At 41.8% G+C, this 26,930-nt stretch overlaps 1 protein-coding gene across 1 annotated transcript in view; it reads right to left on the reverse strand.

Annotated features, from left to right (window-relative positions):
- Positions 1–578: 578 nt before the first annotated feature.
- Positions 579–26,930, reverse strand: part of cntn5 (contactin 5) — a 130,301-nt gene continuing 103,949 nt past the window's right edge. Inside the window, exons 14-24 of the mRNA XM_089013643.1 lie at positions 25,613–25,803; positions 23,730–23,850; positions 21,572–21,730; positions 20,363–20,512; positions 20,204–20,274; positions 11,203–11,437; positions 11,010–11,119; positions 8,447–8,633; positions 8,236–8,348; positions 5,359–5,527; positions 579–1,333 (exon numbers count right to left, since the gene is read on the reverse strand). Coding sequence (XP_088869769.1) covers positions 1,248–1,333; positions 5,359–5,527; positions 8,236–8,348; positions 8,447–8,633; positions 11,010–11,119; positions 11,203–11,437; positions 20,204–20,274; positions 20,363–20,512; positions 21,572–21,730; positions 23,730–23,850; positions 25,613–25,803 — 1,592 coding nt within the window. The 3' untranslated portion in view covers positions 579–1,247. The remainder of the gene's footprint in view (positions 1,334–5,358; positions 5,528–8,235; positions 8,349–8,446; positions 8,634–11,009; positions 11,120–11,202; positions 11,438–20,203; positions 20,275–20,362; positions 20,513–21,571; positions 21,731–23,729; positions 23,851–25,612; positions 25,804–26,930) is intronic.

Here is a 26,930-nt window from a genome sequence, read left to right on the forward strand (position 1 = left end):
TGTATAAGGCGCACGAAAGTAGAAGGCGCACCCCCAATGAACGGGGTATTTTCAAACTTTTTCCATATATAAAGCGCACCGGACTATAAGGCACACCTTTAATGAATGAAAAAAGTTTTCCAAAATAATATATAAATATACAAAAGTTTTCCAAAGTTAAGGCACACCACATTATAATGTGCTACAGTAGAGGCTGGGTTACGCACTGCTTCTTCTACAGGGGGAAGTAGTGGCGGTGGCTGCTGACAGTAGTTGCAAGACCTGAGGTGGCTCAATATTATTTCACATATAAGGCGCATCTGCGTATAAGACGCAGGGTTTTCTTTTGAAGAAAATGAAGGCTTTTTTTTGTGCGCCTTATACACTGGAACATACGGTACTTGTTTTGTTGCCATCGTAATTGTGCAATGTCACCACTAGTCCCTTGTTGAATTATCTTTTGAATTAACACATTTTAAAACACTGCAGTGCCAATGAAGGCCTTGGCTTCGGACTCACGGATTCCATGTCTTGACCTCGTCATCATATTCCCAACGCCGCGACTCGCATTTGAATCCACTGTAAAAGATAACAAGAGGACAGGCTTGTAAAAATATACATCACATTTATTGGTCACCAGAAATCCCTAATGCTGCCTACTGTACTGTCACCATCGCGGGGCCACGGAGCACCAAAGCGCTGCTTGCTACCAACAAAGCTGATACACACCACCGTCTTATTTTCTAAAAGGTAACACATTGTACAAAAAAAACGTTTTGGAAACTCGTCCGAGCCATTGTGGTTTGGTCCATTAAGAAGGAGGAGAAGAAGAAAAAAAAGCACTTCTTTCCTCAAGTGAGTTTTCTGCCGCCTGGCTAGTCGGGCAGCCAGAGGAACGAGGAGGAGGTGGTGCGGGGGCACAAGGGGTGGGTGATGCACATGTCCCAGATGATCCTGTTCGTGCTTCCATTGCATCTTTCCGAGAGGTATTCATGCTCTGCAGACCCCAAGAGTCAATGAGATGAAGCACTTAAAAAAAAAAAGAAATAGAATCTCTCCTCGCACGGCACACGACAGCACAACACTAGCGCGATGTTGGACACGAATCTAAACAGGGTGACGAGATGAGTCAACCCCTCCTCCGCGCGGACCTTTTCTCCTCCACGGGGACGCCGAATGGTGGCGTCAAAGGGAATTAAAAAATGAAGAAGGGCGAGGTTTGTTTTCCCCCTTCTGATCAAAATAAATAAATAAATGAAGCAACCTCATCAGGACGCTGAAGGCACCAGCAGAACTAGGAGCAACACAGGCCACGCCAGGTTCTGTTTGCACTCGCCGCTCTTTGCCCGCACACCTGACAAGGAACAAGAGGGGACGTATTAGTCGCAAGACACACACACACACACACACACACACACACACACACACACACACACACACACACACACACACACACACACACACACACACACAGCTTGAATTGTCAACATCCGGCAATTTGAATTTATTTTCAAAAATAATCAGAATATGGTTGACAGCTACTGTAATACATTTGATCAAAGGTTAGCAGTGGAGTGAATGACCAAACCATAGCAGTAGTCGTGATGAGCAAGTGGGTGTCAGATCGTAAAAAAGTTCTTCCCTGGTTCAGTTCTTAATTTGTGTTGGTCTAAATATTCAATCAGCAAGAAGCAAGGTGATATACAAAAAATAATATTTATTTATCAGGCAGCTAGAGAATGCTTTTCATGGGAGAGAAGGAACAAACCAAATACAGAGAGAAGCAAGAGCCAAAGGGAGAGTGCATCGCCAGCAGATATAGACAACAGGAGTGATGTCATTTTGAAAAGTACCTATCATCTGCTAGATACAATCATGAATATTATATTAGACTGAAAAGAGATAGCTTAAAGGACAACCGACGTCTCTGGACAAGTTGTGTCCATAATTTGTAAAATGGCTTCAAATAACTTCTACTGACCATATTTTACAAAGATTCCACTGCATATAGCTATATTTTGTGTATTAAGACTCGTGTTGAATATTTCGGAAGTCTTTTTTTGAGTTGGTGACGAGACCGTATGCCAGAAAAAAAGGACACATTGTAGCAGTCCTTCCATCACATCAATGCTTGTTTGGTCTGAAAACCTCGTGCTGCACCAGAAAGAGCCAGAAGAAGGCGTCCAAGCTCCATGTAAGGACTATATCAGCCTGTGGAAACGGGCTGATTCATTCCTCACAGGAGCTCGGTGGGCATTTTCTGCCTCTTTTTGGGTGAGACATTTTCCCCTAATGTTGCCTCAAAATGGCACGGAATAAATTATTTAATTGATTGCAAACATGTATGCTTTCCTCTTCAGAACTATTTGAATCATATTCATAACTGGATGTGTAACAAGAAAGCATATTCTCCGAATCTGAAGCCATTGTTTTGATTCTCCAGCAATGCAAGACGAACTGGGGGCGGGACTTTCTGAAAATGCCCAATTCGCAGCTCAATTTTTTGACCAACGTCATGGGAGAGAAAGAACAAGCCAAAAAAGTGACATCAGAAAAAAATGTTTTATAGCATCTAAAATACCCAAAACACGCAGTATGACATTTTTATTCAAATGCAAAACACCAATAAAAATGACTTAAAGTATCCAAAATCTGCAAAAAATTGAGCTGCGAATTAAATGTATGATTATTATTATTATTATTTGATCATTAAGTCAACAGCTGATCACTCAGCAATCATCAGGCAGCCTCTGAAGGCAACTTTTTTATACATAGAGAAATGAGAACTGAATCCTTTTGCACGCCACGTTTTTCTTTTCTTTTTTTTTTTTAAATAAAAGTCAAAGTCATGTATACTTTTCCATCTACTTCACAATTGTGAACCGCTTTGTGTTGGTCTTTCACATATAATGCCAACAAAATATATTAATGTTTGTGGTCAGAACGTGACAAAATCTGGAAAAGTTCAAGGGGTATAAATACTTTTTCTAGCCACTGTATAATTTAGGAATATATTTATGTAGTCCTAATACTCAATATTCTGAGGGCAATTTGAATGACAATAACAAAAACCATGGCACTGGAGAGGACACGTTGCACGTCTGGCAGTGAGTGAGTTAAAAACATCGAGAACCAAGCCAGCTTCGACTTGTGGCCACGGTATGCTGAGGTATGCTGGTTTAAGTAAAATAGTTGAAATTAAATTTTAAATAAAAAGGGAAAACATCACTGGAGGTAAAAAAGGCTGTCAAATCAGGTTTGCATACGCTCTGATACAACAGATTTGTCTGTGAAGATTGCTTTCTTTATGCAAAAATGTATTTTTCCAAATGAATTTAAAAAGACATCATAAATATGATCAAAGAACAGAATGAGGCCACATTGTTTTGAGAATATATTTCCGAAGAGAGAACGATTTTTAACCGGGTCAATTTGACTGGAGGTGTTCAATCAAAGCCGAACATTGACGTGACATTTCCAAACGCATTGTGTGGTGAGGGACAACAGTGTCATTGTCCAACTAATTACCACTGCAAACATTACAGCCAGTGAGCCGGCCACGAGGATAAAACATCTGCTCGGCCGTCTCGTCTGGTCGGTCCGCCGCGATCAGGTTAATTGGCCAAGCGCATCCGCCAAGCTTTGTCTGTGCGTGGGTGAGGTAATTAAAAGAGTATTAGCCAAAGAAAACTTTGCTCACGCAAGAGCTTTGACTGCTTAATTACAATGGATAGCACTGAACTATCCTAAAATAAACACAGGGGGTGTTAGGAAATAAATCCACATCAGTCGATTTTTTTGAGGTAGCTGCAGTTTCCTACATTTGTCGTCAAATCAAAATTGACGATAAAACAAACAATAATTAAAATTAATAAACAAAGATAATTAAAATTTGAATGAATCAGTTGACACTCCGGAGCAATTTATTTTGGGTGGTGGGCCATTTTTGCATATTTTTAGAGTTAAACTGTATAAGATTTTCTTACACTTTATATGATTGTCTGACAAAGTTCGGCAAAATTACAATTAAAATAGATTTTTTTCAAAAGATGAGCCTGCACCTTATACGCAGGCGCGCCTTATATGTTAAGTATTATTGAGCCACAAGTCTCGCAACGACCGTCAGCAGCTACTGACTCCATTTCCCCCCTGTAGAAGAAGTCATGCGTAACCCACCATCGACTGTAGCGCCTCATGATACTGTGGCCTTATATTTTCAAAACGTTTATATATTTATATATTTGTACAACATTTTTCATTCATTGAAAGTGAGCCTTATACTCCAGTGCACCCATAGAAATAGATAGGTTTAGAAGTGGCGTAGAGACGAGGTTGATTGCAAACCCGGAAATGACGGCACGAGTTGTAGCGTCCATAGTAACGTGGCTTGGTTTGGCATAGAAATATATTGCTAAGTTCATTGTTAACGCTAAAAACGTGTCTCACTAAACATCATTTAGCAATATTGTTAACGCTTAGCAATATTGCTAAAGAGCAAAGTTTAGTGAAACGCGCCCCAGGTTAGCCGACTCTGCTCATACAACATACTAATAATTACTTCTCTATCTTTTTGATCCGTTGTAGATTTCACACATATATACACTATACACAGTGTTACCTAATCCTCTACAATTTCCGATTTAGTCCAATTCCGATCACCAATTAAGTATGATCATTCTTTATGAATGTTATTTTTTTCACGTTTGAAGATTGGTTACAATCACACTCAAAAGATAATGATACTATGTATTTGAATTTTCAATCTTAAAGAGCTGTCATTTCTATTATTCATAACATTTTTAGACTCTGAATAAATATACATCAATAGTGGTGTATTTAATTGCAATTGTATGTTTTGGATTATAAAAAAAATTATGATCCAGAGCATATCTGATCTTGAAAGTTGAGGTTTTTGGACTTGTCCGACTTCACATCGCGCCGAAAGACGACGTGAGAGTGAAGTAGTTGTCTTCTAAAACATATTTAGCCACAAAGTATTAGAATTTCGTCAAATACCGGAAGAAAATCGATGAAAAACGAGCAAAAATTATTCATATGGTACGGAACTGTGTCAGAGGCTACAACTCGTGACGTCATCAGCGACGTCACGACCTGGTGACCGCGGGGCGCAATGCTATTGCCTCCTTTGGGCACTTCTAAACCTATCTATTTCTATGAGTGCACCATATACACCGGAATATACGATAAAATAAATAAATATTCACCGATAAGTCGATGAATCAAAATCAGAATCAGAATCATCTTTATTGCCAAGTATGTAGAACACACACAAGGACCGTGGCCGTGGTCTTTCAAAAGCCGCCACCGCCTCCCCAAGAAAAAAAAAAAAACAAAAAAAACTTGATGGCGACAACATACCAGAAGAGGTGACGAGTCGTATTTGTGAGCTGACTATCCCTTCGCCGCCTTCGCTGAGGGCGCGCACCTCAATGACGTACGTGCCGCCCTCCGGAAGCGAAAGCATGGTGGACGGGTTGATGGTGCGAGTCACCTGGTTATGGCCGCGGCCCTCCTGCTTGAGAAACACCTGCGCAACAACGACACAATGAGGCATTGTATGTTTAGGGTCAAATTTGTCATTATGTGTCTTTTGGTTGTGTTTTAAATGTTTTTTTCAGACATAATTGGATGTTATATCTTGTTCACCTCTTGTTTTTTTTTCTCGCTCTGTGGGTCAACTTTCTTTCGTCCTATTTCGCTTTTTTTTGTCTTTTCTCTTGACTTTATTCCAATTTTTTTCTCTCTTCACTTCTTTTTATTTCTCTAGCTATCAAGCTACCTATCACTGGCTATCTAGCTAGTTACCTAGCTTACTATCTTTACTACTACTACTATTACTTCTACCGCTACTACAACTACTACTACTACTACTAATAATAATAATAAAAATAATACATTTTATTTCTAAGTACCTTTCAAAACATGCTATATATTAGCTGTCTGGCTGGCTCGCTATCTATCTATCTGTTAGCTATGGCCTTGGGACTTTTGAAAGGTGCTTATAGATACAATGTATTCTTATTATAAGCTATCTAGCTAGTTACCTGGCTTACTATCTATACTACTACTACTACACCTACTACCACTACTACAACTACTAGTACTACTACTAATAATAATACATTTTATTTCTAAGTACCTTTCAAAACTTGCTACCTATTAGCTGTCTGGCTGGCTCGCTATCTATCTATCTATTAGCTATGGCCTTGAGAGTTTTGAAAGGCGCTTATCGATACAATGTATTCTAATTATTAGCTATCTAGCTAGTTACCGAGCTTACTATCTTTAGTACTACGACTACTACTACTACTACTACGACTACTACAACTACTACTACCAATAATACTACCAATACTACCAATAATAATAATAATAATAATAATAATAATAATAATACATTTTATTTCTAAGCACCTTTCAAAAACTCTATTAGCTGTCTGGCTGGCTCGCTAGTTATCTATCTATCTATTAGCTATGGCATTGAGAGTTTTGAAAGGTGCTTATAGATACAATGTATTCTTATTATTAGCTGTCTAGCTAGCTTTCTATCTATTTGAGTTACTTCCGCGTTGAGTCAATGCTGGTGCGTGCGGCTGCCGCTGCTCACCCACAGAAAAACTTATCCTGTGACTGTAAAGTGACCTTGAGAGATTTGAAAAGTGCTTGTAAATGAAATGTATTATTATATTATTATTAATTTATTATTGTTTGTGTCTTATTTGTGTTTTCATCAACCCTGTTTCTGTGTTTTCAGTTCCCTTAAGCCACCCGTGTCACATTGCCTGTTGTCCGCATTTTCGGCTGATTCTTTCCTTTATGTTGAATCTTCCTTTTTATGTGTGAATTGAGTATTTTTGATCCTACCATGTACCTTGTTTGCTTTTTTGAAAATACCAGACAACTTTTAATACGACTGCCTTGTCTGACTTGACTTGCTATTAAGGCTAACAAGATGGGAACCGCGCAACCACTTACAAGACCCTTCGCCGGCCTTTTTGGACCAGTTAAAAACTGTGTTGATGAGGCTTGTGTCATACCAGTTGAATTCTGGCAGCCAGGTCGTGCACATATAGAGTCATACTTAAAACACAGGTTTGCTGCGCAATACATATGGACGGCTTGGCAAATGGGGCAAGAAAGCTTTCCAAACTACAGAAACGGGATTTTCTTGCACTCCCAAGATGGCATTGCATCATTGAAGAGAATATAGTTTGAAAACATTTCGACTGAGCAATAAAAGGAAAATGGCTCCCAGCCTACCCCAAACCATTCTTCTTTCCCCCTCCTCGCCTGCCTTGCTACAGCTTGGAGGTCACGAGCCAGAAGGACGCTCTCGCCGCCTGTGAGCTGGATGGCTTTGAAAGGTAGCCAGCTTTCTTCCTCCTCCTACTTGGCTTCCTCCTCCACAGCCTCACTCGCCATGTAGTCGAAGCATCAATGAAATTCCCGTTGCTATTTTTAAAGCCCTTGTCACTGCGTAACATACTCCAGCATTTTTTCTTTTCCGTTTTTTTTGTGCCTTTTTTTCAAAAATTCTGTACAGTAATAAGGATCATATACAAAGCTAATTGTAGTGTGCATGCCGGGCCAGTAGTTGGCAGTATCCATGTGAGCCTGTGTTGTTTTCGTTATCGTGATATTATTTTCTCTGCTCATTTTTGAGTGATGAACATTGATTACACTGTTCCCGCTTTATCTGCGTGAAATGGATAGATCAGAAAATCTTTGCTATTGGGATGGAAACTTTGCGTTTTATTTCTGACTCGAAGGGACCAAAAGTAAACAAAAATTGTTTTGAGTTTTTGTCGACTATTATGATCACAAAAAGGAATTACTAAAAGATGATTCAAACTAATGACCATTTATGCCCAAAAGACTAAGACTAAATCTAAAGTGGAATTATTTTTGTTATTTTCTTAATGACAATTGTGGGACTGCTTAAGTCTTTCTGATTCTGATCAATAATAATGATGTAATTCACAAGCAAATGTAATGAAAGTGTAGAGTACAATTTGTTTTCTATTTTTTAATCAATTACCAGTATTCTTCCGAATGAAATCAAGTGGTATTTTTATCCCATCATTTTATTTTGTATTTTCGTGCCTTATTTGAAAGGCGCTTAGAGAGGAATTGTATTATTATAATTTTTTTTATTTTTTTATTTTCTCATTTTCCCTCAGATTTTTAAATTCTAATCTTTACTTTTATTACACATCAGAAAACAGCCCTGGTTACCATGTAGCCGATGACATCTGACTCATTTTCTTTAGCCTTCACTGGGTCCCAGCTTAAAGACACGTTGTTGCCCTCTTGAATCCACAACAGGTTTCCCGGAGGCTGCACAGGAGCTAAAGACACCACAAAGAAGAGACCACAAAAGAAGAAAACAAAAGCTCATCATGCCCAGAAAGAAGCGGGGTACATCATATTACAGTATTGTCCTTACGGGCTTTCCTGGTCTTGGCCATGACGGAGGCACTGGCGGGTCCTTGTCCGATGCTGTTGAAGCCTTTGACGGTGAGGACATACTGGCTGTTGCCTTCTAAGCCCCCCAGAACGAGGGAGGTCTCGTTTTTTGTGGTTCTCCGTTTCCAGCCGGAGTCCTCCTTCTCGGAAGCTCTCCAGTAGCTCACCTGGTCACACAGACACACAGTTGAGTTCAGCGGTGGGAGCGAATTTTGCCAGTTGAACTTCATGTTTCAAGACACGAATGTCTGTGGCAAATAAAAATTAGATGATTGGAGTCAAGTCATTCAGGATGTCAGCAGCTCAAAACTGAAGTCACATGCATGGCAGGCAGATTGACCACTCCAAATTGCCCCTAGGTGTGAGAGTGACTGTTGTATGTCTTTGTGTGCCCTGTGATTGGCTGGCAACCAATTCGGGGTGTCCCCCGCCTCGTGCCCGAAGACAGCTGAGATAGGCTCCAGCAACCCCCGCGACCCTAATGAGGAATAAGCGGTACAGAAGATGAGATGAGATATATATATATATATATATATATATATATATATAGAGAGAGAGAGAGAGAAAATATATAGAGACAATTTACATGCCGCAGGATCGGATAGTCCGGTTATATCGATATTTTTTTCCGACTCTCGATATAACGAGACTTTACTGTATATACAGTGAAGTCTCGTTATATCGATATTCTCGGGAGTCCGAAAAATATCGATATAACCGGGACTATCGATATATCCGACCCTGCGCGCATGTAATTTTCTCCTTGCGTTCATAGAAATAGTATCATAATAAACAGTACTATCGATATAACCGATATCGATATAACGAGACTTTACTGTATATATATAGTGATACCTCAGCTTAAGAACTTAATTGGTTCCCATAAAGTGTGTGAAAGGTGAAAAGTGTGTCTTCCAAACATTAATTTGTCATTGGAAACCATTAAAAATGAGAATAATCTGTTACCAGGTGCCCATAAAACATAATTTTCTACTAAATAAGCCTTAAAACTACACAAAATATACCTTATTTTATGTATAATAAAGGTGCTATTGTATTGTAATTAAAGAAATAAACTGTACTGTATAATGAAGTAGTTTTATTTACCTTTGTGATGGTCGTTGATGTACTTGCCACTTGACAATATCCGAGTGATGTTGCCGTGCTTTCTCAGCAATAATACTCACACACTGTCCCCTGCTCGCTGCTTTTCGTTAATCCAAATCAACAGAGGTTTTTCAACCTCTTCTATTGCCTGAGACCGTTGCTTAGACAACACAGAAACTCCCTTAGCCACACGTAGCAATGGTCAACTTAGCATACTTGTACAGGGACGCTAAGTCACACAAACGCACATCTCGTTCGTGTTTCTCGATGATCTCCTTCTTCTGCTTGACGTTAATTTAGTTCTGTGCCTTCTTCGGCTGAACACTAGCCTGTGGTGGAGTCTTTTTCGGTCCCACAGAAGCAAAAGTATCCACTCAATCACAAACCATGTCTGCACTGAGTGCACTGAAAGAAAGTGGGTGTGGAAAACGAGTCCGCCAGTCACGGTGGCGCTGTTCGACCATGTGGTTTGGTGTTCTTCCGCCGAAAACTAGTCCGCCAGCCATTGTGGCGCTCCGTGTTTCCCGAAAACTAGTTGGTATGCCAATATTATATTCTCGCGAATTTAATGTTTGTAAGGCGAAAAGTTCATTAGCTAAAGCGTTCGCAAGCCAAGGTATCACTGTACTCATACACTAACCTGCTGTTCCTAATTAACCCTCTAGATGGCGGCACTTAGAACAGACAGATAAGAGCGTTGTGACCCACTGTATTAATTCTATATGCGGGCCAGACATTATTGATTGTTATGTCGGACTTTGGACATATCCGTTTTAGGCGTTCCATATTATTTAAATTCAGAGACCATCAATATTTTGGGGGGAATTGGTCTTTAAAAAAAATATATCGGTCGGGCACTTTTAAATTAGACACACAGGCACACACACACACACACACACACACACACACACACACACACACACACACACACACACACACACACACACACACACACACACACGTTTCCAAAGACTAAAAATTGTCATCTAAAGTCCCAAGTATAAGACGGGGGGCACTCCAGTCACACCGACACACTCAAGCTTCCTCTGATTGGATCACATTTAATTGCGTGTGTGTGTGTACCTAATGAATCGTTTGCTCAGGGTGTGTGTCACGTTTTGGTTTTCGATCAACGGCTGGCAGAGGCACGGGTGTTAGTCGTTTTAATGAGTGGCAGTCAAAAGGACTGTCGGCACGACCATTCAGTGTCGAGCCATTGTTTGTTTCACCCTTTAAGGTTTGTTTCACCTTGTCATGTTTTACTCATGCTTTTGTTTGCTACTTTGAACCTTTTTGTTGCGATGACTGCTGTTTTAGATTTTGTTCCCGCTGACTTTATTTAAACAATTTGTCAAATACACCCTGCCCCTCCCTCTTGTCTACATATTTGGGGTGCACCACGACCGTGCAAATCGGTGGAATGAAGACGAGCGCACCTCGTATCCTTTGGGTCTTCCGGGACCAGGGTTGGGCGGCCTCCACGTGACTCTGATTTGCGAAGCTGAAATTGCATAGGCTTTCACGTTGGATGGCACGTCTCTAGGCTCTGCACACACACATGCACACAATTCTTTTTGACTGTCTTTTTTTCTCCTGAAAGTAGTCCCAACAAGCCAAATTTGACCTCACCGCCCTCGGCCGAGTAGATGACGACGACCGGGCTGAATGGCCCGTCGCCTTTGTTGTTGTACACGCCCACTTTCACCTCAAAGGGAGTCAGCGGTGGGAAGGTCTCGTCGCGGTATTTGTACGTTGTGGAGTCGGCTGACGTTACCATCTTCTCTTTCCAGCCTCGGGTGCCGTTGGCACGGAAGGCAACGATGTAGCCGAAGCCCTCCCCATTTTGGAATTCCTCTGACACAGGCTGGAACAGGAAGATACATTTTCTTAGGGGAGACAAATGCTGCCTGAGTAATGGTTGTTCATCAGCTAGTATGCAACGTACCGTGAAGGTCAACTTCAAAATAAAATCACTATATTGATGCTTTATTTAGATTTTATTTTGAAGGCCCCCAAAGCAAATGCGGCAGATGACTTGACTTGTTCTTCAGTGTGCTAAAGCACGATGACAGACTTGAACTGACGGGATAATCAATATTAAATTTTCAGTCCTCATGCGCACCAGTGCACCACTTATGTGCACCCACCTCGTAATTATGAAGTGGATGCATTATTTCCGATAGCTAAAGCTGACTGATCAGTTCAAATGCTGAGCGCAGGTTGGTTAATTTGCAAATACGTACTGTATGTCTGTGTAAGCTCTCAGTCGTACATCTGCCTTAATACTACGTATTTTCAATTTCGGGAAAAATTCTGTACATGGAAGAGATGGAGAAACAGGCCCTCACATCCTTCCCGGGGACAAAACCTAGACACTGGTTTAGATATGTGGACGATACTTTAGTCATAATTAAAAAACAAGAAATTCAATCCTTCACAGACCTCAACTCTGTAGACATCAACATTAAATTTACTCGTGAGGACATTAAAGAGAACCAACTAGCCTTCTTGGATTGTAAAGTAATTATAAAAGAGGACAGAGCGCGAAAAACAGAAGTCTTTAGGAAGGCTACGCACACTGACCAATACTTACTTTTTGACTCTAACCACCCTTTACAACACAAATTAGGAGTTATCAGAACCCTCCAGCATAGGGCTAAACTAATACCAACTAGCATTGAAGGTTGAGAAAAGGAGTCAAAACATATCAGGCGAGCACTCACTAACTGTGGGTACCCTCAGTGGCCATTCAACAAATGTCAGAAAGAAAGAATGGGGAATGAAACCAATAATTCTCAAGATAAAAAAAGGAGAGGATTCGCAGTACCTTACATTGCAGGAGTTTCTGAAAAATTACAATGAGTCCTTTGGCAACACAAAATTCCTACTTATTTCAAACCGATAAACACGTTAAGGCAAAAATTAGTGCATCCAAAAGATAGGCTACCAAATGAAAAACAAAGTAATGTAGTTTATTCCATACATTGTAAGAATGAAAATTGTAAAGAGCAGTACATTGGGGAGACTAGACAAATTCTCAAAAAAAGACTTTATCAACATCCCAGGGATAATACAAGTGGGCCTCAATCGGCAGTACATTTGCACCTAAAAGCTAGCAACCACTCATTTGACGACAATGAGGTTAAAATCTTAGCGAAAGAACATAGATGGTTTGAAAGGGGGGTAAAAGAAGCGATTCTTATAAAACAACAAAATCCTTCATTAAACCGGTCTGGTGGGGTGAGGTTCAATTTGGATCGTTCATACAATAGCCTGCTTAGGCAAAACAGGTTTGGCAACATTCATAATGCTGATGAGGGTCGTTATGCTGATGAGGTGATACCGGTGGGAGTGGGGGAAATGGGCCAGTCGTTAGTCAGGAATGTAGGAACAATCAGTGGGGCCACAGGGAGTGGTCCTCTGCTCCCCCCAACCTGAGAGTAGGGACCTATCATAGCTGTGTCCGGCGCCGCCATGGCTGGACATTAGGGATACATAAATAGGGCCGATACGACCAGTCAGACTTTAGTTCGCTGACGAAGCCTCTTGGATAGGAGGCGAAACTTCCGAAACCTTCAAATCTGTACAGATGACGGCTGAAGAAACCTTCTCATCTACGCACTGTATGCACTTTGCCTGAATAAGACAGTACAACTTGTCCTCAAATCATGACCGGGCCACAATAACCTGAGTGAAATCAACAAATGAAAAATGGAAAACAGTTGGATTAAAAACAACACACAGTTTCACTTTTTGGGACACCAACTAAAGGAAACAAACTTTTCTCATCTGGAACAATTTCCTGTGTGGTTCCAGTTATCACGAAGGCGTTTTTTTAGAACGGCATCGAGTGTCACTTCCCTTGAGTTGCCTAACAGCAACTCCATCCAATCAAATGGGAATTCATTAGGGCAGAATTGAAATAATTACCACGAGATCAGCGGATTAAGGGCCTTGCTCAATGCAATACATGGAAATGAGTCGCTGCCTTTTGCATTTAATGGAATGTGTTTTAATGATGGTGCGTGAAAGTCAATATAAATATTAATTGAGATTGACTTGTACATATATTAAAACATCTTTGAATTGTTCTATGTACTCGGTATTTAAAAAAATATATATATAATATATCCATCCATCCATAATCCATTGTTACAAAAAGTAGTTTGAGTGTGAATAGAAAAAATAAAACAGGAATCCAAACATGGCCCAAATGAACCACATCCCCCACCTGGAGGTAATGGCAGCGGATGGAAAGGCGATGACCAATCAGTGTGACCGTACTCATTACAGGGATGACCAGCGGAGCTAAATGAGCTGTCATCAAAATGGATCATTACAGGCTGGCCGCGCTGCTCATTGAATATGAACCTTTTAGGAGCTACCTGAACAAACGGAAGCCGTTTAGGACCCCACTGGTGGGGCAGAAGGGGCTGGGAAGGGGGGGTGGGGACGGACAGAGCGTGACAAATGAGCTCATCAGCAAGCCTTTATGGGCGATGCGACCAAAGGTGGACTAAAATACTCACATCGCGGGCTTCCGAAAGAAGCACCGCAGTGGTGCTTGGGGTCACATACAATCGAGATAGAGAACTGATTTACGAAGATCCCAAACAGCGGTGGTAAATCTGTGGTTCTCTCAACCTAATTGCGCAGCATGGAGTATTAAAAAGAGGACAGTAGAAATAAAATGACATTTTGAAGTGATGGAATTGGAACTGTTAGTAGAAGCGCAAACATATTGCTGAGATAGAGACAACAATTAATTCGGTTTGTCATGAGAGCACGATGACCCAAATAAGTAAAAGTACCGGTAAAAGGAGTTTTGTCTTATGGCATGACTCCCTCTTGTGGCTGGCTCCAAAAATGTATTTCAAAATATGTCAGGTTGGAAAAGTCCCATATCTTATGTTGAATGATTTATTTTTACCACTTTCCCCAATTTGGCGTGAAATACAATCGTAGTGAAAATAAGACCCAAGACACAACACCAACACCATTTTTTTGTTTCCTAACTGACATCAGAAAAACGTTTTATAGCATCTAAAATCACGCAGGCTGATATTTTTAGTCAAATGAAAAACACCAATAAAAATGACTTAAAGTGTCCAAAAACGACTTCAAAATGAAACTGGAAGTGTCCAGTTTCAGAAGGTTCCGCCCCCTTGTTCGTGACGTCACGCCAGGACGTCTTGCCTTGCTGGAGAATCAAAACAATGGCTTCAGATTCGGAGAAGATGCTTTCTTGTTCCTCATCCAGTTATGAATATGATTCAAATAGTTCTGAAGAGGAAAGATAAATTTTTGCAATCGATTAAAGAAGTCCTCCCATATCAATTCGAGCCGTCAGGACTCCAATGTAGCGTCCCAGAAAATGCACAAGATGGTACTCAAGCACAGTTGGAAATGGGCTGATGGGGAATTTTTGTCAACTAGTATCAAATAGTAGTCTTGGTGCAACACACAACGATTCACCATTGCATTATTTATGTGTTTTCCTTATAATTTCGGCATCAACACGTATCAACACAAAGTTTTCAGACCAAACAAAGTACCCAAAATGCATTGTGTGTCGCTTTCTCGGTCAGGGGTGTTCCAGACTTGACGTCACGTCAGGCATCGTCATCAACTCGAAAACAAGACTTCCTGAATATTCAGCGCGAGTCTTAAAACGTAAAATATAGCTGTATGCCGTGGAATCTTTGTAAAATACGCTCAGTAGAAGTAATTTGAAGTGATTTTACAAATTATGGACACAACTTGTCGGGAGGTGTTGATTGTCCTTTAAGTACAGGACCAAGTACGTATTTGTAGTTTTTTACATACAACCTAATGAGCCTAGAGAGAATGAAGAGGCCACACGCGGACAGAGCCTGGTAAATAAGTTCGTGACCAATCACTAATGGGATCGGTGACTGCGAGGCCAACGCTAATGGACGCCCCCGCAGAAAAGCAGCCGCCTGCTTAGTCATTCATCCTGCTTTAACGGCGTCCAGCCCTCTCGCCGTCGACCCTTCAGCAGATGATGACGGAAGCGTTAGTGAGCAAGCCACAGCCGGCAAAAAAAGGCTACCGTCTCCTTTAATAGGGGCCACCATCGATCACCGGGCGCCCGCTGCTGATTTATACCCAAACGTGTTGAGCCGCCACCTGAGGAAATAGTGCACGGGCGGGAAACCGGTTGAGGTTGGAAGAGCGAGGAGCTTGTCAAATTTATGGATGACAGTGAGGCGTAGTGGAGAGACATCATCACATTCATTTTTCTTATCACTCGCTCACATGAGTGAATACTTCCACCAAGGCCAACAGAAGGCACCAATTGCGTCCAGTACGGTACATTGAGTCCTGAAAGGTTCTTCCTCCAGTAAAGGGAAACAAAATATTTCAAAACACAGTTTTGAATCTGTGCAGTTGTACAATGTTCAAGATCCATCCTTCGCCTGTGCCTCTTGTGACTTCAATATGGACACAGCCGAATGAGCTCCAACCGCTACCAAATATTAAAAAAATAACAAATGAATAACAAAACAAAGATAAGCCTTTACTAAAATTACATTTCTTCACCAAGCCTTCTCGGACTACATGTCATGTGGCAATACCTTTATCAGTGAGTGCACGACTTCTGGGAGTGGAGTAGTACCACCCTCCTCTCAGGGACCTTCCGACCCATCAGTTCTGATGGCTGTTTATCCCAAATTATTCATGTACAAGTAGTACAAACAAAGTATTTTTTTTTCGTCAATATACACCTCGGATTTATTACTCATCAATCACAGGGCGCATTCTTCAAATTCTTACAATTTAGATCATTTTCAGTAGATGGTATTTTGTATGGTGTTCCACAAGGCTCAATTTGGGTGCCCCTGCTATTTTCACTCTATTTTCTACCCTTGGCTTCCATCACCATAAGACAGGGTATTTATTGTCTTTCCCTGCTCTGAAGACAACTGCCAGATCTACAGTATGTCCCACTAATTCGAAGGGACACATTCCTTTGCAGTTTCCTTTTGTCCTCTCTGGATGAAACCAAAGCCTGGATGGCACTATATGTCTTGAACCTTTATAAAATGAAAAGAGAATTTCTGGCTTATAGTCTTGAATTACTGTATGTGATTACTGACCACAATCACTTTTTACATGTCACACGACTGTGCATGAAATGAACGATATTCTCATTCCTTTCAATGACAAAAGTTAAATTAAGAGAGAAGTGATTTGGAACTAATTAAACTTGCGAGTCTAATGACCACTGTATGAATATGCTAAGTGGACTCAAGCCAACAATATGTTTCACCAACCGAACCATTGACAACAGCAGGCATCCGTTCCATCCGGATGGCGCTCTCCCTTCCATCAGGCACCCGCAAGCCCACCTTTCCATTCCTTCTCCCCGTGGCAGTTGGGCTTCCAGGTCCCACTTAATAACGACAATGTGATTTCACATCTGTTCACCCCTCCCCCGTTTGCAAAAGAGTTCTTCAACCCGTTTTAATTACAAATTCTTGGCCTTGCTCAGAGTCAGTCCAGACCCGACGCATCAAGCAACCCCTCAGCCCCCCCCCCCCCCCCCCCCCCCCCCCCCCCATGCCGCCAAACCACTCAAATCCCAACCCATCTGCGGGGCGAGCCTGCGACAAGTTCACGCCAATTTCCTCTCCGCGAGATTTATTATCTGTAGCAAGAGATAAACACACTAATACGCATCGATGGGTTCATCCGGAGCGGTTCTGACCTGCTGTCTTCTTCCCCTTTTTTCATTGGAGACCCAATTGCGTATTCACTACATCTTCATCACCGCGACGAGGGTCCCAGGTGGGCAGACGGGACCGCCTCGTCAGCCCATTTGTCAACTCTGACCAAGGTGAGCCTCCCCTATCGCAAACCATGAGATATATTTCTTCACCGACCATGCTCACAAGACCAAAGACTCACCTGAATTTTTTTTAAGAAAACGATATTGTACTCCGATAACAATGACAATTAACTCATAACTCAGACGATGTGCATGTTTTTGGCATTTTAACTGAAATTGCATGAATCACAGAATATTGATTTTTAGCACTAAATAAACATTCAATGCAACATAAGAAACCTTATACTCTCTTCTTTCATCAGAAAAAAAGCCAATTGGTTAAAGTTATATCGGTCTGGAGTTATCAGAGCTTGAAATGGGGGCAGCTGTACAAAATATAATACAGTACATACATATTGATTTATATCGTGCTTTAACAACAGCTAAAGTTGTAACAAGGCGCCAAGATGGCAAAAAGGCAAATGCTGCCACCTCGTGGAAGGTAAAAACGACGAGCGCTTTATCAGCACCCACGCAAGAAAAACCAAAACCTGAACAAATTCAGAAATGGCTCTCTCCATCATGCTTTTCAATTCCCAAATAGATTCGGGAATAGCAGTAAATGAGTAAATAGAATTCACAGATTAACTGTTTATGCATCATGATTTAATGCTGCAATACATTACATGATGCTGCTCCTTTTGGTGTGTCTAAAATGGCCACTGAGGGGTAGTATCATACTGTGATCAGGACGCAAACAAAGAAGAACCGTCACTTGGGAAGAGGAGTCTTTTTTTTATTTTTATTTTTTTAATATATCCCTCCATTATGCCCCCACTGGCCGACTCACAATTCAACGTTTGTATTACATTCTGTGTTTAGCAGTTTGACTCAGCATCCCCTGGGTCCAATGAGATAATCCCCGTTATCTTGGACAGGAGCGTCTTATTACAGTAATCACTTCTACCTCTGCTCTTGCGGAAAACAATCATACTCTGGCTCACTGCTCTGTTTCCAGGGTTTGTTTTCCAAACAGGAACAAAAAAAAAACCTGATCAGAAAGAGCCTGTCTTGACTGCCTCCCACCCACCCACCCACACACACACTGACAAACACACACATGCACATACACACACACGCATGCAAACAAACACACACACACACACACACACACACACACAACACACACACACACACACACACACACACACACACACACACACACACACACACACACACACACACACACACACACACACACACACACACCTCTCTTCGCACCAGAAATGTCTTTTGTCATTGACATTCACTGAAAGTAACGCATGGATAAAGTCAGAGCTTTTTGCGTGGGGGCCAGCATATATCGAGTGTGTGTCCATACTAATACTATTGTTTTTATTCCGACTTAATTTGTTATTGATTTTTCTCCTTGCAGGGACGTGCCAGCTTGGGCTACATTGGGAAATCAGCAAATTAAACCACATACATCCGATGTGTGAGTTAAAATGTGAGTTAAAAAAAAATCTGTAGGTGATTTTTTTTGTTGTGGTTTTTTGTGCATTTAAATTCACATTTGTTGCATTGACTTCTAAAATGAGTTCCTTAATAAATTACTTGGTCTATACCAAGGGTGTCAAACTCATTTTTTGCCTTGGGTTATGGTTCCCTCTCGAGGGCCGTTCAGAATTTTGGGAACCCATTAGAATGTTTAATGCCCTCTACATAGTACATATACAACAAATTAATGAATAACTAGCTTTCAAATTTCAAGTAAAGCATAATGACTGTTACTATGGTTTACATACGACACTTTTAAATTAGACCTTAGCAAGCATCATGGAATTTCACAACTTTGATTTGCTGTCGCGGGCCGAATAAGATAATATGGCGGGCCACATTTGTCCCTCGGGCCTTGACTTTGACACCTATGGGCTATACTATGGGCTATTGAGTGTATGCTGTCCTTGAAAAGGTTAATACAAAAATTGTGGCATATTCACAAGCTGTGTATCTATGTATGGTGTCGTCCCTGATCCAAATAGGGATGGGCAGGCCTGGGCAGAGGAGGAGTGTCAGTCTATTTTCATTTTGGATCCATTTCCAGCCAGCACAACCCCAGACTCTTGTCAAGGTTTCATTCCATGCAGGAAAAAAAAACAACTTCCTTCGAGTTTTAATTAGAGACCACTGGACGATTGCAAGACGGACGCGGCGTCACTAATCGACTTTCTGTGACAGCGTACGCAACCGAGTGTAAACGCTTGTGATTATTTTGCAAAAAAATACGTTCAAAGTCATTCAACCGCTTCGTGCGAGGCTTTGGAGGCAGCGACATCCATCAACCACGCTTGATTCCCCCCTCCCACCCATTCTTGCCTCACGGTGTGTGACAGGTATTTCCAGGTAAGACAAAGTGACAAATGCTAATGGGTGGACCATGCAGCAGCAAGCATGTACTCATTAAGTCACATTCATGGATCTGGAATTCATGAGGAGGTCCCATTGAAGCTTATGGTGGGAAGGAAGGGGAATAAAAAGTGTCCACCTCATTGTGCACATCCATTGAATGCTGTTTCTTTGAGAAACAAAAAGTATCTCAAGACATGGAGAAAGCATTTATATTGGGTGAGGGGGCATCAATTTGTCATTATACAACCATGGATATTTGAAACGTTCTACTTGAAAAACGTGAGTGGCACAGTGGCACAAAATAAAACTTTTCTTTGAAGCTTAAAGCCCAGTGGCCAGGGTGACATTTGAGTGCCCCCACACCATTCATCCTGGAAAAAAACAGCAAAAAGAAAAAAAAGAAATGAATCATGCTGGCGCACCACTTACCTCCCAAGAGATGACCAGTTCATGCCTGCGGCCATTCCCGCCACTCACATTCGCTGGCGCCACTGAGGGCACTGAAGACCATAAAAGGAAAGTTTTTTTACATTCCACACCTTGAAGGAAAAAAAAAACATTCTAAATGCAGTCGTGGCTCAAAAGTACCTGCTTCTTTGGTTCGGACTCCTCTGGAAAGAGCGCTGGGATCTCCAGTTCCGATGGCGTTGCTGGCAACCACACGGAACTCGTACTCCACCCAGGGGTTCAGTTCTACAGCCACGGCGGACTCCAAGTCCCCAGTGACGGGTTCCGGGTCTGCAATGTGCAAAAATTTGCCATGAGGGGAAAAATTTAAAATGAAATACTATATAGTATTTGACTGCATGTACTGTATAGAGGTGGGAAAAACTGTATATAAATGCCGTAAGGGTAGATGTGTGTGAATAGTAAAAATAAACAATGAATAAGAAACCACATAAATAACCACATGAATGAATGAATGAATAAATAAATACATAAATAAATAAATAAAATTGAACGATGAAAAAACTGAAACCATAAAGATGTTTATGCTTCTTGGTTCTCTTGAAAACTGTCCCCATCCCATTGTGAGTATAAAATACAAATCTATTTTTACATGCAAGAAGTAGAGGTAAAGAGTTTTACAAAAACTAAATAAATAAAGTTATCTTAAAAAATAAAATAAAGAAGATATTCTGATACTCAATGACAGAATAATTGTACTGTACTTCATTATATCCGACTACCATTTACAATGGACAGTTTCGCCAGTTTTATATTTAATCCAGCGCTCTGAGTCAAGAATACAAGAACATGAAATATTGAGCTTTACATATTTTTCTACACTGGGCGGTAACAAAGCTAAAATGGCTTCCAAAGCACAATTCAAATTCACCGTCGCTAACGGTTTACACGCATTTGATCTTTTTGTAATCCCAAGGGTGGGGAAACACGCTTGTGACGGTATTTGCTAATCCTCTGTGACGAGACATGCGAAAGAAGATGTCTTCTGGCGAAAGCTTTTGTGAAGTATCCCAACAATGCACTCACCGTACATCCAGATTAGGTTTCTGACAACAAAGCTAATGCGTATCAATTCCTAGTACTTGAATGCGCTTCAAAGTGAATTGACGTTTTGGTACCAAAATACAATAAATAACTAAAGAAATAAATTAACACAAATGGCTATATGTATAAGCGCGCAGATGTGCTTCGCCTAATTGATGCTAACAAGGTGAGGAGCAGATATATTTTGGAGAAATTTCAACTTTTTAAATTGGCTTTTGATTTGTCTACTTGGGTATTGGAAATTTCTCGTTCAGTCAAAATTCTAAATGGCACCATATTGATTACCTGTCTTGACCGTTTGCCATCCCAATGAAAATGGACTGCGGGCCTGCAGGTGGTAGGTACCGATTGGACTGTGGTTGTCCAGGCCACGGGTCCATGACAGGGTGGCGGTGGTCTCACTGATCTCCTCTACAATCACTACACCAGGGGGGCCAGGAGGACCTGAAAGGTTGAGAAAGATCGAAGTCAAAAATCAATCGGTTTCTGATGACGAAAAACCTTTAGCTAGCTAAAAGTTCAAGCTGGAGCAGTCACTACTTCCCAGTCTGAAAAACAGCCAACCGGTTTCGGAATCTTTCAAAATACGCAACCAAACCGACCCCCCGCTGTCATGGCTATGCGCAACGTGTGAGTCAGGAGTCGTCTCTCATCTTGAGGTAACGCATTCAGGCACGTGAAATCGCTAACCCACAGCAGGAGAGCCACACATGCTACGGGACAAGATGTCTGGAAGGCGTGAGGAATTCACAGACACAGAATTTTCATACAGAGCAAAACAGAAAGCCGTCTCAAACATTCAGCTCCGGTCAGAATTATACCGCAGCTGTTCGATATGAGAATGAGGCCTTCACAATGGCAATTAGATGTGCAAATTAGCATGAATAGCGGTAATCTTGTAATCTCCTTCAACTAAGCAAACAAAAGAACCGATGGCAAACACAATCAGACTGTTGATCGGAGAGGAAGACTCAAACATTGCCTATTTTTTGAAAAGGGGGGTGGGGGTGTTCGGTGTCAGGAATCGCCATGTTCCAATAAAGGTGAACATATGTTTGCCTCCGTCTTGTTTAGCGAACGCCATCATCGCAGAAAACGTGAGGACTCAGGGGGTGGGGGGTGGGGCGAGTTGGGATTAGGGGTGTGGGGGGTTCGGGGGGGCGAACAGCTGGAGCTCTCTCAAATGAAAGGCAATGTGCTGTGTCCCTAGCAAGGTGTCCCGTTTGGAAGGTTCCCATAAAAGTGGCTCACTGACGAATGGCAATGAGAACACGCAGAATGCAGCATGCTGTAGTTTGGAAAACTAATCATCATCACATAAACAAAAACATTGATGTGGAGTGTTTTTTTTTCTGGTTTAATAATGTGGTGGTGAATGAAATAAAATAAATTTGAATTAAACTGTCTGAGAGTAAAGCAGAGTTGAAAATCGCACATCAATACAGCAACAAAATCGGAATCGTAAATGGTCCCTTCTCTTTGCGGCATCAACAAGATGGGGCGGGGTGTGGAGGATATGAAATTAAGAGCGAGTCCAGTCATCCAGCCAAGAGCAAACCCAATTTATTTGCCGCTGGATGACAGTTCCTGTCAGCTCCGCTTAAGACCGAACCTGTGCACATGCGGGCAAGCCGGCCCCTTCGCACACACTACATTGTAGTAGTGACTACAATATGCGCAGACTTGCTTTAATTAAAAAGTAAATGTCAGCATTTCATACGATGAGCTGTGATGTTAGCGGGGTTTAAAGGTTACATTGTTGATTTAAAAATAACTAAAACTAAAGGTACATGATGAAAAAAAGTAAAAGCACAATTATTGGAATTAATTAATCATAATTTCATGTAATAATTTCCTTGTTACCTCTCATTCTCATGATAACACCCACCCTCCACGTAAAATGTATTTTATGGTGAGAGCTGATGACTAAGTTGTCAAAATGTGATGGCATCTCATCTCTCATCTCATTTTCCGTACCGCTTATTCCTCAATAGAGTCGCGGGGGTCGCTGGAGCCTATCTCAGCTGTCTTCGGGCACGAGGCGGGGGACACCCTGAATTGGTTGCCAGCCAATCACAGGGCACACAAAGACATACAACAGTCACTCTCACACTCACACCTCGGGAAAATTTGGAGTGGTCAATCTGCCTGCCATGCATGTTTTTGGAGTGTGGGAGGAAACCGGAGGACCCGGAAAAACCCACGCGGGTCCGGGGAGAACATTCAAACTCCACACAAGGAGGCCGGACCGGCACGCGAACCGGGACACGGACCGGGACACGAACCGGCGACCTCTGCACTGTGAAGCTGGTGTGCTAACGACTCGACTACCGGGCCGCCCTGCGATGGCATCATTCACGCCATTCTACCACGCCGTTCTTGCCGTCGCGGAAATGTGATTTTTTTTTCTAGCTCGCTTCAATGCGACTTCAGACAAGCTCACCTCGAACAAGAAGTTCTGACTCTGCGCTCATAGTGTCGGCGCTGGTTTGGGCCCTGCAGCCGTACTTCCCAGCATGCTTCAGCAAAATGCTCCTAATCATCAAATCCACCGTGGACGACTGCTGCAAAGACATACAAGGCAGACATGAGAAGGATCCGGAATGCACTTGAAAGGAAAGCGTGCAATTCCTTTACATCTAGAAGCTCAAGCGGCCAGAAGGAAAAAAAAATATTCTTTTTGAATTCAGCCGCTCCTTCCTGGGCTTTTTCCCCCCCTTTGGGTTCTGGGAAATGAAAAGTGCCATCGGCTGCAAACCCAGGCGGGCTTCTTGCATGGCTGCTTAGCATCGATCCCGATTAAAATTGCAGAGCGTGCCTCAGCCGCCAACAGGGAACCGCTGCTCAATGTCGTTCGGTGGCGAGACGACGGCTTGTCAGGACAGATGTGACTTGAAAAAAAAAAAGTGGCTCCAACATTTCGTGCTTGGCACCAGAGGTGCGAATAAGTTACATACTGTACGTGCACGTTCTAAGAAGTCTCTGGTAACTTTCATGTATTGAGCAAGTGCCGTGATAATGTACAAAAATAAACATCTGATAAAAATAATTGAAATACTGCACCACTGATAAAGAGAATTGGATCGGTTTTATAAAATACAGTGATACCTCAGCCTACGAACTTAATTGGTTCCCAGGTAGTGCGTGGAAGGTGAAAAGTGTGTCTTCCAAACATTAATTTCCAATAGGAAACCATTAAAAATGAGATTAATCCGTTTCCAGGTCCCTATAAAACATCGTTTTCTACTAAATAAGCCTTACAACTACATGAATATACCTTATTTTATGTATAATAAATGTACAATTGTATTGTAATTAAATAAATAAACTGTACTATATAATAAAGTTGTTTTATTTATCTTTCTGGTGGTCGTTGATGTAGTTGTGTCTTGATGATATCCGAGAGAAGTTACCGTGCTTTCTTGGCGATAATACTCTCACTCACTGTCCCCTGCCAGCTGCTTTTCGTTAATCCAAATCAACAGCAGTTTTTCAACCACTTCTATTGCCTGAGACCGTTGCTTGGACAACACTGAAACACGCTTAAATGGCCGACCCAGCATACTGGTACTGGGATGCTAAGTCACACAAATGCACACCTTGTTCGTGTTTCTCGATGATCTCCTTCTTCTACTCGACCGTAATCTTCTTTTGTGTCCTCTTCAGCTGAACACCAGCCTGTGTTGGGGTCTTTTTCGGTCGCAAAAAAGCAAAAGTATACACTTGATAGCAAACCACGTATGCCACATATGCACACAGAGAAAGGGGGTGTGGAAAAGTAGTCCGGAAGCCACGGTGGCGCTGTTCGGCCGTGTGGTTTGGTGTTCTTCCGCCGAAAACTAGTCCGCCAGCCATTGTGGCGCTCCTTGTGTTTCTCGAAAACTAGTTTGTATGCCAAGATTATATTCTCGCAAATTTAATGTTCGTAAGGAGAAAAGTTCGTCAGCTAAAGCGTTCGTAAACCGAGGTATTACTGTATTGGAGTCATCTGACTTGACTCAAATCAGTTTCGAGATGCCATTTTTATGACGTGCTTGTTTACATTTTTTCAAGTTGCTGTGAAAAAATAAAACAAATGCAAATGTTCATTTCATTTCAAGAGAAAATTAGTTTTCTCTTTCGTATGATCAGTGAGGGGGGCTGTATCACCTCAACATTTCATGAGATTGGCAAGAGTTTATAATTTGAATTACAACTTGCGAGAACTTAAAAAAAGGATAGACTGCAAAATGGAATATTCTAATCAAGACATAATACAAAATGAAAAAAACACTACAGAGACATATAGAATCAGATGAGAAAACAGGAACAAAATGTAATGCTTACTTTGGCTCGGACTGTCTGGATGTACTCAAAATGGCCGCCACCTCCCTCCTGGAAGCTGATTGGTTTGTGGTCGAACATCCACTGGAAGGCGACCTCCAACGAGGTGTCGTGAGTGACCTTGCAGCTGAGCACCACGCTTTCGCCCACGGTCACTTCCACGCGGCTCGGGCTCAGCTCCACGCGCATGGCCTCTGCAAGTGCAAAGCTGCTTGCACTGTCACCTCAGACGGACAGCCGCCGTTTTGGCTGTGACCTCATACGGTGGATCACATGATTCTGTTCACAGCACCTGGTGGGCATTGGCGGTAGCGCCCTTGAGTGGTTTAGGTCCTTATTTAGCTTACAAAGCCTTTTGTGTTGGTTGCTTAAATTGCCCCGCTGTCATGTGGTGTTCAGTCATCGAATCAATCCTGTGTTCTTCCATCGCGTTTTGGTTCGGGGCCACCACCACAATGGACAAAATACGACTTCAACGGACAGTTAGGACGGCGAAAAAAAAAAAAAACATTGGCACCGCCCTACCCACTCTTGAGGACTTGCACACCGCAAGAACCAAGACAAGGGCATTGAAAATCCTCCTGGACCCTCCGCACACTGCACACCACCTTTTCCAGCGACTCCCCTCAGGCAGGCGCAAGCCGATCGATGCACACTAAATCCAGCAGCCATTTAAACAGCTTCGTCCCCCTAGACATTAACTCTATAAACAGTAACCCAAATATCATAGCACAGTGCCTCTTTGCAATTTTGTACAACCCTGTGGAACAGTATCCTGTTATAATCATTGTAGCTCTTGCTCTGGATTCACTTGAACCACTATTACTGACCAATATAATCTACAGCACCAGACACTTGAGGCGCTCAAGGACATATGCATAATTGCACACGTGTTGTACGACAAATACAGCAACTGATCACTTTCAAATGGTTCACTGATTTTCTGCACCCACTGTACAACATACAGTCAGGGGAGGCAGGTAAGGCACAGCCTCACCTGTCATCATGGAAATATCAATTGACGAAATAAATTAAACAGTTATATTTATTTAGTGATTTGTACTTTAACCTTCTTTTCCATTTAACTTCACCATTTTTTGATTTTTTTTTAAATCGCTGAATTTTCACATTTACCGTTCAAAAATACTCAGTAGAGACTAGCATGAGGCAGCAGCTGGCTGAGCCTCACCATGTATTGCGCAATGACTATGCTAACTGTGCTGGCTTGCTCTGCAGTGAGACCGCATTGCTGTCCCTCTGCATATCACTATTAAAATGTTCAAAAGCTTTGAGTAAATGAACTAAATTTCTACAGTTTAGC

The sequence above is a fragment of the Hippocampus bargibanti genome, linkage group LG14 (genome assembly GCF_051943395.1).
Source record: "Hippocampus bargibanti isolate YZ-2025 linkage group LG14, ASM5194339v1, whole genome shotgun sequence".
In the NCBI taxonomy this organism is placed as follows: Eukaryota; Metazoa; Chordata; class Actinopteri; order Syngnathiformes; family Syngnathidae; genus Hippocampus; species Hippocampus bargibanti.